This window comes from Mobula hypostoma, chromosome 8 (genome assembly GCF_963921235.1).
Source record: "Mobula hypostoma chromosome 8, sMobHyp1.1, whole genome shotgun sequence".
Taxonomy (NCBI): Eukaryota; Metazoa; Chordata; class Chondrichthyes; order Myliobatiformes; family Myliobatidae; genus Mobula; species Mobula hypostoma.
In genome coordinates this window covers 112,307,947-112,319,966 of record NC_086104.1, presented here as the reverse complement: position 1 = coordinate 112,319,966, position 12,020 = coordinate 112,307,947, and the positions used below count along the sequence as shown (strand labels likewise).

Below are 12,020 nucleotides of genomic sequence, written 5' to 3'. Positions count from 1 at the left end.
GGGGACACCTGCACCTATTTCCTCGCCTAACAATATTGATAATTTGCATTGCAGGTGAAAGATTTTCGAGCTTTTGAGAGATATTACACAGCATAGCTCTACAATATATCTTCTTGGCTTTGTTTTATTAAAATAAAACAAAATATCTCCCAATCTCACCAATTTGTTCATTTCTTCCTTCCTACCACTAACTTTTAATTTGCCAAATTAAAAAATAAAATTCTCATGATTTACAGAATGATGATTAATAAGCAAGATTTTAGTTCTTTCTCCATAATTTATCTAATATGGCAAGGGCAGACAACAAGGAAATATTAATATACACTGACCTGGGACAAGAGGCCAAGGCTGGCTCTGTATAATCCTATTCTTCCCTGCACATACAGTGTTAATGAGGGCCTTTAGCTTCTGAAACTTGTGAACCATCACATCCTAGAACCAAGAGAAAGTATTATCAGTAAGTGAATAAAACAGAACACTGCCACAAACGAATTCCAATTTTCAGCACCTAATAGCATTACCAAAACCTGTATTTACACTGTACTTAAACATGCCCAAGAGATATCACAAGAGCATTTTCAAAGTAAATCTGCCACCAAAGTCTTGGAAGGGTGCAAGGCCGGAGGAGACTACAAAGAGAAAGGAATGCAAAGCCAACAATGGATTGAAAAAAGAAATCAGTTTTAAAATTGGTGCATTGACATATTGGTAACTAACAGGGGAAGTTGGCAGGTCTGAACTGATATTGTCAAGTCCAGAGGTTAAAAAAGGCATATTTGAAAGCTGTGGTAAAGAGTGATATGGGGAATGCTTTGGAGGTGACAGTAGGTAATTATGGTAATAGTTATATGGTCTGATGTTGACTGCAGGGTCAAATTCAATTAAACTATAAATGAACTGGATCAGCCTCAGGCAATCAGGAAGAGATAACCTGTTGGAAACCAGGGTGTAGAGCTCATAGTGGGAACTGAGTTTGGTCTTGCCAATATTTGAGTGAGGGATATCTATCTCTCCTTCTCCAGTATGAGACTTTGGAGGAGTGAGGTGTCAATAGTGTATAAGTAGAATCTGACAATTGACAATTGCTTCCAAGGGGGTCTAGAGAACTTGAGTTAACAGAATCAGGTTTAATATCACTGGAATATATCGTGAAATGTGTTAATTTTGTAGCAGTACTATAATGCAGTAAATACTAATGGAGGAAAAAAACTGTGAATTACACTAAGTATAAAAGAGTTAAATTAAAAAGAGTGCAAAAATATAAAATAAAAGAGTAATGAGGTAGTGTTCATGTGCTCAATGTCCATTCAGAAATCAGATGGCAGAGGGGAAGATGCTTCTCCTGAATTGTTGAGTGTGTGCCTTCTGGCTTCAGTATCTCCTTCCTAATGGTAGCAATGAGAAGAGGGCATATGAGTCATAAAGAGTATTAGGAAAGATTGAATAGGTTAGGACTTTATTCCTTAGAACACAGAAGATTGATGGGAGATTTGATAGAAGTATACAAAATTATGAAGGGGTATACATAAAATAAACGTAAGCAGGTTTTTTCTACTGAGGTTGGGGGGTGGAGACTTCAACCAGAGGTCATGGGTTAACAGTGAAAGGCCAAAAGTTTCAGGGGAACATGAGGGGAAACTTCTTCACTTAGAGGGTTGGGAGAGTGTGGAATGAGCTGCCAGACAAGTGGTGCATGCCAGCTCGATTTCAACATTTAAGCAAAGTTTGAATAGGTACATGGATGGTAGGCAGATTAAATGATTCCAGCATGGACTATATGGGTCAAAGGGTCTCTTTTCTGTAATGTACTTTTCTATGACTCTAAGACAGGCAGGTAGGCAGAAAGGGCGGCATGGCTCTGCTGGTAAAAAATGAAATTAAATCCTTAGAAAGAGGTGATGTAGGATCAGAAGAGGTAGAATTGTTGTGGGTAGAGCTAAGAAACTACATGAGTAAAAAGACCCTGATGGGAGTTATATACAGACCTCCAAACCTTGGCAAAGATGTGGGCTACAATTTACAACAGGAGATAATAAAGGCATGTCAAAAGGGCAATATTACAATAGTCGGGGGGGATTTCAATATGCAGGTAGATTGGGAAAATCAGGTTGCTGCTGGATTCCAAGAGGGGAAGTGTGCAGAATGCCAACAAGATCGTTTTTTAAAGCAACTTGTCATTGAGCCCACTATGGGATCCACTATTTTGAATGGGTGTTGTGCAGTGAAACTGGAATTAATTAGAGCTTAAGGTAAAGGAACCCTTAGGGGTGAGTGAATTTAATAGGATAGAATTTTCCTTGAAACTTGAGAAGGAGAAGGTAAAGTCAAAGTCAGGTGTATCAGTATAAAACCATACGACATAGGAGCAGAATTAGGCCATTTGGCCCATTGAATCTGCTCCATCATTCAATCACCGCTGATCCTTTTTCCTCTCCTCAACCCCATTCCCTGGCCTTCTCACCGTAACCTTTGATGCTGTTTCCAATCAAGAACCTATCAATCTCTGCCTTAAATACACCTAATGAGCTGGTCTCCACAGTTGCCCGTGGTAACAAATCCCACAAATTCACCAACCTCTGACCAAAGAAATTTCTCCGCATCCCTGTTTTAAATGGCTGCCCCTCTATCCTGAGGCTGCGCCCTTTTGTCCAAGCCTCCCCCACCAGGGGAAACATCCTTTCCACATCTACTCTGTCTATGCCTTTTAACATTCAAAAGGTTTCAATGAGATCCCCCCTCATCCTTCTAAATTCCAGCGAGTACAGACCCAGAGCCTTCAAACGTTCCTTGTAAAATAACCCTTTCATTCCTGGAATCATCCCTGTGAACCGTCTCTGGACCCTCTCCAATGCCAGCACATCTTTTCTTAGATGAGGAGCCCAAAACTGTTCACAATAATCAAGATGCTGTCTCACCAGTGCCTTATAAAGCTTCAGCATCACATCCCTGCTCTTGTATTCTAGACCTCTTGAAATGGATGCCAACATTGCATTCGCCTTCCTCACCACCGACTCAACCTGCAAGTGAACCTTTAGGGTGTTCTGCACAAGGACTCCCAAGTCCATTTGCATCTCAGATTTTTGGATTTACTCCCAGTTTACAAAATAGTCTGCACATTTATTTCTACTTCCAAAGTGCATGACCATGCATTTTCCAACATTTTATTTCATGTACTACTTTCTTGACCATTCTCCTAATCTGTCTAAGTCCTTCTGCAGCCTACCTGTTTTCTCAACTCTACCTGCCCCTCCTCCAATCTTCGTATCATCTGCAAAACTGGCAACAAAGTCATCTATTCCATCATCTAAATCATTGATATACAGCATAAAAAGAAGCAATCCCACACCGAGCCCTGCAGAATACCACTAGTCATCTACAGCCAATCAAACAAGGATCCTTTTATTCCCATTTGCTGCCTTCTACCAATCAACCAATGCTCTAACCAGCCAATGCAATAACTTTCCTGTAATATCATGGGCTCTTAACTTGTTAAGCAGCCTCAAATGTGGCATCTTGTCAAAGGCCTTCTGAAAGTCCAAATATACAACATCTGCTGCATTCCCTTTACCTATTCTATTTGTAACCTCCTCAAAGAATTCCAATAGGTTTATCAAGTAAGATTTTCCCTTGAAGAAACCATGCTGACTTTGTCCTATCTTGTCCTGTATCACCAAGTACTCCATCAACTCATCCTTAACAATTAACTCCAACATTTTTCCAACCATTGAGGTCAGGTTAACTGGACTATAATTTCCTTTCTGCTGCCTTCCCTCTTTCTTAAAGAGTGGAGTGACATTTGCAATTTTCCAGTCCTCTGGCACTATGCTAGAGTCCAAAGCTTTTTGAAAGATCACTGCTAATCCCTCCATAATCTCTATCGCTACCTCTTTCAGAACCCTGGGGTGCAATTCATCTGGTCTGGGTGACTTATGTATCCTTGGGTCTTTCAGCTTTTTGAGCATCTTCTCCCTTGTAATAGTAACTGCACCCACTTCTCTTCCCTCACACCCTTCAACATCTGGCACACTGCTAGTGTCTTCCACAGCGAAGACTGATGCAAAGTACTCATTTAGTTCATCTACTATCTCCTTTTCCCCCGTTATTATTTCCCTGGCCCTCATTTTCTAGCAGTCCTATGCCCACTCTCATCTCTCTTTTTTTTTTACATAATTAGAAAAGCTTTTACTATCCACTTTGATATTCTTTGCTAGCTTGCTTTCATATTTTATCTTTTCCCTTCTAATGACTCTTTTAGTTGCTCTCTGTAGGTTTTTAAAAACCTTCCCAATCCTCTATCTTCCCACTAATTTTTGCTTTGCTGTATGCCCTCTCTTTTGTTTTTACATTAGCTTTGACTTCCTTTGTCAGCCATGGTTGTACTATTTTGCCATTTGAGTATTTCTTCATTTTTGGAATACATCTATCCTGCACCTTCCTCATTTTTCCCAGAAACTCATGCCATTGCTGCTCTGCTGTCATCCTTGCCAGCATCTCCTTCCAATTTACTTTGGCCAGTTCCTCTCTCACCGTAATTTCCTTTACTCCACTGAAACACTACTACGTCAGAGTTTACTTTCTCCTTACCAAATTTCAAGTTGAACTCAATGATATCATGATCACTGGCTCCTAAAGGCTCTTTTACCCTAAGCTCCCTAATCGCCTCCGGTTCATTACGTAACACCCAATCCAGTACAACCAATCCCTTAGTAGGCTCAGCAACAAACTGCTCTAAAAAGCCACCTTGAAAGCATTCAACAAACTCACACTCTTGAGATCCATTAATAACCTGATTTTCCCAATCAACATCCATGTTAAAATCTCACACGACTATCATAACATTGCCCTTTTGACATGCCTTTTCTATTTCCTGTTGTAATCCCAGCTACTGTTGGGAGGCCTGTATATAACTGCCATCAGGGTCCTTTTACCCTTGCAGTTTCTTAACTCAACTCACAAGAATTCAACATCTGTGTCACATCTTTCTACTGATTTGATACTTTATAGCAGAGCCATGCCACCCCCTCTGCCTACCCTCCTATCCCTCCGATACAATGTGTAACCTTGGATATTCAGTTCCCAACTACAACCATCCTTCAGCCATGATTCAGTGATGGCCACAACATCATACCTGACAATCAGCAATAGTTCAACAAAACCTTATACGCTGTGCATTGAGATATAACACTTTGAATACTGTAATTGCTACCCTTTCTGATTCTGCATCCCTAATGCACTGGTATTCATTCTGCTGGCTGCAATTTTGTCCTGTCATCTGCCTGCCCTTCCTGACAGTCTGACTGTACACTATCTTTGCTTTTTTACCATCTGTCCTATCCTGAGTCCCTTCGTTCTAGTTCCCACCCCCTGCTAAATTAGTTTAAACCCTCCCCAACAGCTCTAACAAACCTGCTCACGAGAATATTGGTCCACCTTAGGTTCAGCTGCAACCTGTCACTTTTGTACAGGTCATACCTTCCCTAGAAAAGATCCCAGTGATCCAAGAACCTGAAGTCCTGCCCCCTGCACCAGCTTCTCAGCCACACATTTATCTGCCAAATCATCCTGTTTCTACCCTCACTAGCAGAGGTAGCAATCCAGTAATTACTAAACTGGAGGTCCTGCTTCTCAGCTTTCTGTCTAGCTCTCTAAATTCTCTCTTCTGGACCTCACTGCTTTTCCTTTCTCTGTCACTGGTACTAATACATACAAAAGCATCTAGCTGCTCTCCCTCCCTTTCTAAAATTCTGTGGTTACAATCCAAGATGTCCCTGGCCCTGACACCTGGGAGGCAACATACGTCACGCCCACAGAATCTCCTCTCTGTTCCCCTATTGCTCCCCTCTTCTTCCTCTTTACCTCTGCACCACAAACCCATGCTCAGTGCCAGTAACCTGGTCTCCGTGGCATTCCCCTGGGAGGTCATCCCCCACAAAAGTATCCAAAATGGTATACTTGTTTTTGAGGGGAAAGGCCACAGGGGTGGTCTGCATTAACTGCCTAATCATATTTCCATTTTTCCCGACAGTCTCCAAGCTATTCCCCTCCTGCAGCTTCAGGGTGACTACTTCCCTGTAACTCAGATGGATGACCTCCTTATTCTCTCGTACAATCTAAAGGTCATCCAGCTGCTGCTCCAGATCCCTAACATGGTCTTCAAGGAGCTGCAGCTGGATGTACTTCACACAGATGCAGTTCCCTGGCAGACTCTGAGTCTCCCAGGACTGCAACATCTGGCATGAAGAACGCACAACAGTGGATTAAAGAATAGGAATGAGCAAGGAGTTGGCCAAAATTGATTAGAAGGGGAAACCAGTAGGGATGGCTGCAGAACAGCGATGGCTGGAGCTTCCGCGAGCAATTCTGAAAACGCAGCATAGATACATTCTAAAGAAGTACTCTAAAGGTAGGATGATGCAACCATGACTGACAAGGGAAATCAAAGCCAATATTAAAGCCAAAGCAATACACACAAAATGCTGGAGGAGCTCAGCAAACCAGGCAGCATCCATGGAAAGAGTAAACAGTTGACGCTTTGGGCCAAGGCCCTTCTTCAGGTCTGGAAAGGAAGGGGAGAAGTCAGAGTAAGAATGCAGGGGCAGGGGAGGAACATCGGGAACAGCGGGCTAGCTACTGTGGGTGATGTGTCTGAAGAGCTGCGCCTTTCTGGGGCCAACTCTCTGGGTGCAGAGCTCGGAAAAAGCGACACAACAGACTTTTAACATTGTAAATCAGCGAGTGTTTGCTACACCTTCCCTCTCGCTCAGAAATGGGAACACACCTCTTTTTCCCTTATTGGGGGGGAGAGAGAGAGGGGGGGAGGGAGGGAGGGAGAGAGAGAGAGAGAGAGCGCACGCGCCTGTGGTATGTCGAATTACCAGGAATGAGTAGTCTTTGGGGCACTTCAAGCCTGTGTCTTTATGGATACATTTTGCTGCATGCTTGAGTGCTCGGTGAAGGCCACTGATGCTTTTTGCTGGTGGGGGTGAGAGGGCATTGTAGCCTTGCTGCTGTTTGTGTGTGGGAGGGGGGAGCTGGGGCGGCTTTGGGGTTCTAACATTTAACTGTCATTAATTCTTTGGTGTATTCCTCTGTTTTCATGAATGTTTGCAAAGAAAAAGAATTTCAGGATGTATATTGTTTACATTTCTCTGACATTAAATGTACCCATTGAAACCGACTGATATAACAGAGCAAAATTAGGGGGAAGTTAGAGGATTGGGAAGCTTTTAAAAACCAACAGAAGGCAACTAAAAAAAAAAAGTCATAAAGAAGGAAAAGATGGAATATGAAGGTAAACTAGTCAATAATATTAAAGAGGATACCAAAAGTTTCTTCAGATATATAAAGAGTGAAAGAGAGGTGGGAGCTGATATTGGACCACTGGAAAATGATGCTGGAGGGGTAGTAATGGGGGACAAGGAAGTAGCGAATGAACTGGTTGAGTATTTTGCATCAGTCTTCACTGTGGAAGACAATAGCAGTATGCCCAAAGTTTGAATGTGTTGGGGACAGAAGTGTGTGAAGTTGCCATTGCTAGAGAGAAGGTTCTAGGGAAATTAAAAGGTCCAAAGGCAGATAGCTCATCTGGTACAGATGGTCTACATACCACTGTTCTGAAAAGGTGACTGAAGAGATTGTGGAGGCATTAGTAATGATCTTTCAAGAATCACTACATTCTGGCATTGTTCCAGAGAATTGGAAAATTGCAAATGTCATCCACTCTGCAAGATGGGAGAGAGGCAGAAGAAAGGAAATTATAGGGCAGTTAGTCTGACCTCCATGATTGGGAAAATGTTGGAGTGTGGTTTTGAGGTACTTGGAGCCACATGACAAAATAGGCCAAAGTCAGCATGGCTTCCTAAGAGAAAATCTTGCCCGACAAATTTGTTGGAATTCTTTGAAGAAATAACAATTCTTGTTATGTTGTGTACTTGGATTTTCAGAAGGCCTTTGACAGGGTGCCACGCATGAAACTGCTTAACAAGTTAAGTGCCCATGGTATTACAGAAAAGGTACTAGCACGGATAGAGCATTAGCTGATGGGCAGGAGGCAAAAAGTGGGAATAAAGGGAACCTTTTCTGGTTGGTTGCCAGTGTTCCACAGTGTGACCACTTCTTTTTACGGCATATGACACTGGATGATGGAATTGATGGCTCTGTGGCCAAGTTTGTGGATGATACGACAAAAAGTGGAGGGACTGGTAATTTTGAGGAAACTAGGCTACGGAAGGAACTTTCAGATTAGGAGAATGGGCAAAGAAGTGGCAGATGGAATACAGTGTCTAGAAGTGTATGGTATGCATTTTGGTAGAAGAAATGAAAGCATAGTCTATTTTCTAAGAAGAAAGAAGCGGAAAGCCCTTAGCTCCGAGTGGAGCCATCGGGACTTCGTCATGATGGTATTTTTAGCAGGCTTTCTTATTTTTACAAGGCCGAGTTGCTAGCTCAATGCTCAAACCAGCACAGATGGAAAGTGTACAAGGGAGCCGGCTGGATTTGAACTCAGGAGCCTTCGCTCTGAAGTCCAGTGCTCATGCCACTACGCCACCAGCTGGTATCTATTTTCTAAATGGAGAGGAAATTCAAAAATCTGAGATGCAAAGGGACTTGGGATTTCTTGTGCAGGTTAATTGCAGATTCTGGCAACTGGAGAGATTCTGGCAGTTTTGGCAGTTGGTCTGTGCAACCAAGTCAATCAAGATTTGAATAGATCAGCAGAAAGCTGTTGATTAGACAATAAGATTTGAATAGCTCAGACTCAGCAGAAAGCAGCTGATTGGGCAGTCGAGGTCAGGTGAAAAAGCATTTTGAAAAGCTCAAACAGATAAATAGAAGGGTAGCTCAAGTTGAGCGGGCAGTGAGTGAGTGGGCCAGTGAAGGGGTGGAACTTTCAGGCTTTGACTCGAGAGATTCTGGCAGTTTTGGCAGTTGGTCTGTGCAATCAAGTCAATCAAGATTTGAATAGAACAGCAGAAAGCTGTTGATTAGACAATCAAGATTTGAATAGCTCAGACTCAGCAGAAAGCAGCTGACTGGGCAGTCGAGTTCAGGTGACTAAACATTTTGAAAAGCTCAAACAGATAAATAGAAGGGCATTGAGTGAGTGGGCCAGTGAAGGAGTGGAGCTTTCAGGCTTTGACTCGAGAGATTCTGGCAGTTTCGGCAGTTGGTCTGTGCAATTAAGACAATCAAGGTTTGAATAGATCAGCAGAAAGCTGTTGATTAGACAATCAAGATTTGAATAGCTCAGACTCAGCAGAAAGCAGCTGATTGGGCAGTTGAGGTCAGGTGACAAAACATTTTGAAAAGTTCAAACAGATAAATAGAAGGGTAGGTCAAGTGGAGTGGCCTGTGGAAAGCAGCCAGTGAGTGAGTGGGCCAGTGAAGGAGGAGGCTTTGAGGCTTTGACTCGAGAGGCTTCGACAAGAAGAGGCAGAAAACAAGCTTGCTCGCAGTTGGTCTTTACAATGCCTCCTGAGATGGTGATGTGCCTCTCATGTGAGATGTGCAGTCTTGGGGGAGCGCCCCTCTCCCGCAGAGTCACACCTGCCAGAAGTGCATACAGCTGGGCGATCTGGAAGACCGTGTAAGGAATCTGGAGCAGCAGCTGGATGACCTTCGACTCATAACGGAGAATGAGGCAGTCATAGATGAGAGCTACAGGGAGGTAGTCACACCTAGGCTGTCGGAAGCAGGTTGTTGGGTGACAGTCAGAGGGGGGAAAGCGAAGGTGAGCAGACAGGTAGTGCAGAACACCCCTGTAGCCATTCCCCTGAATAATAAGTTTACCGCTCTGGATACTGTTGGAGGGGACGACCAACTAGGTGTGAGCCACGGTGGCAGGGCCTCTGGCACGGAGTCTGACCCAGTGGTGCAGAAGGGTGGGACGGAGAAGAGGAGGGCTGTCGTCATTGGAGACTCTATAGTCAGGGGAGCAGACAGGAGATTTTGTGGACGTGAGAAGGACACCAGCATGGTTTGTTGCCTCCCAGGTGCCAGGGTCTGGGATGTCTCTGACCAGGTGTACGACATCCTGGTACAAGAGGGAAAGCAGCCAGAAGTCATGATGCATGTTGGTACCAACGACATAGGCAGGAAGAGGGATGAGGTCCTGAAGTGTGAGTTTCGGGAACTAGGCAGAAGGCTGAAGAACAGGACCTCAAGGGTGGCGTTCTCTGGATTGCTGCCAGTGCTATGTGACAGAGATGGTAGGAATTGGAGGAGATGGCAGTTGAATGCGTGGCTGAGGAGTTGGTGCAGGGAGCAGGGTTTTAGATTTTTGGATCATTGGGATCTCTTCTGGGGAAGGTGAGACCTGTACAGATTGGATGGGTTGCACCTGAACCCAAGGGGGAGCAATATCCTTGCAGGTAGGTTTGCTAGCATGGTTCGGGAGGGTTTAAACTAATTTGCAAGGAGGATCGTACCCGGAGCGATAGAGCAGTGAAAGAAGTGCATGGAGTAAAGCCAGATCTAACATATAGAGAGGCTTTGAGGAAAGAGAAGCAGAATGACTGGTGTAAAGGTAGTAAGGCAGAAGGGCTGAAGTGTGTGTACCTCAATGCAAGAAGCATCAGGAACAAAGGTGATGAACTGAGAGCTTGGATACATACATGGAATTATGATGTAGTGGCATTACAGAGACTTGGCTGGCACCAGGGCAGGAGTGGAATCTCAATATTCCCGGATTTCAGAGCTTTAAAAGGGTTGGGGGGGGGAAGGGCAGGAGGGGTGACATTACTGGTCAGGGATACTATTACAGCTACAGAAAGGGTGGGTAATGTAGCAGGATCCTCTTTTGAGTCAGTATGGGTGGAAGTCAGGAACAGGAAGGGAGCAGTTACTCTACTGGGGGTATTCCACAGGCCTCCTGGTAGCAGCAGAGATACAGAGGAGCAGATTGGGAGGCAGATTTTGGAAAGGTGCAAAAATAAGAGTTGTTATCATGGGTGACTTTAGCTTCCCTAATATTGATTGGCACCTGATTAGTTCCAAGGACTTAGATGGGGCAGAGCTTGTTAAGTGTGTCCAGGACAGATTCCTGTCACAGTATGTGGACAGGTCGACTAGAGGGAATGCCATACTAGATCTAGTACTAGGTAATGAACCGGGTCAGGTCACAAATCTCTCAGTGGGTGAACATCTGGGGGACAGTGACCACCGCTCCCTGGCCTTTAGCATTATCATGGAAAAGGACAGAATCAGAGAGGACAGGAAAATTTTTAATTGGGGAAGGGCAAATTATGAGGCTATAAGGCTAGAACTTGCGGGTGTGAATTGGGATGATGTTTTTGCAGGGAAATGTACTATGGACATGTGGTCAATGTTTAGAGATCTCTTGCAAGATGTTAGGGATAAATTTGTCCCGGTGAGGAAGATAAAGAATGGTAGGGTGAAGGAACCATGGGTGACAAGTGAGGTGGAAAATCTAGTCAGGTGGAGGGAGGCAGCATACATGAGGTTTAGGAAGCAAGGATCAGATAGGTCTATTGAGGAACATAGGGAAGCAAGAAAGGAGCTTAAGAAGGGGCTGAGAAGAGCAAGAAGGGGGCATGAGAAGGCCTTGGGCGAGTAGGGTAAAGGAAAACCCCAAGGCATTCTTCAATTATGTGAAGAACAAAAGGATGACAGGAGTGAAGGTAGAACCGATTAGAGATAAAGATGGGAAGATGTGCCTGGAGGCTGTGGAAGTGAGCAAGGTCCTCAGTGAATACTTCTCTTCGGTATTCACCAATGAGAGGGAACTTGATGATGGTGAGGACAATATGAGTGAGGTTGATGTTCTGGAGCATGTTGATATTAAGGGAGAGGAGATGTTGGAGTTGTTAAAATACATTAGGATGGATAAGTCCCCGGGGCCTGACGGAATATTCCCCAGGCTGCTCCATGAGTCAAGGGAAGAGATTGCTGAGCCTCTGGCTAGGATCTTTATGTCCTCGTTGTCCAAGGGCATAGTACCGGAGGATTGGAGGGAGGCGAATGTTGTCCTCTTGTTCAAAAAAGGTATTAGGGATAGTCCT

At 44.1% G+C, this 12,020-nt stretch overlaps 1 protein-coding gene across 4 annotated transcripts in view; it reads right to left on the bottom strand.

Annotated features, from left to right (window-relative positions):
- fam120b (family with sequence similarity 120 member B) overlaps positions 1-12,020 on the bottom strand; it is a 207,792-nt gene that overhangs the window by 53,564 nt on the left and 142,208 nt on the right. For all 4 annotated transcript variants that reach the window (XM_063056615.1, XM_063056614.1, XM_063056617.1 and 1 more), the window contains exon 8: positions 330-432. In XM_063056615.1, the coding sequence (XP_062912685.1) occupies positions 330-432 (103 nt within the window). The remainder of the gene's footprint in view (positions 1-329; positions 433-12,020) is intronic.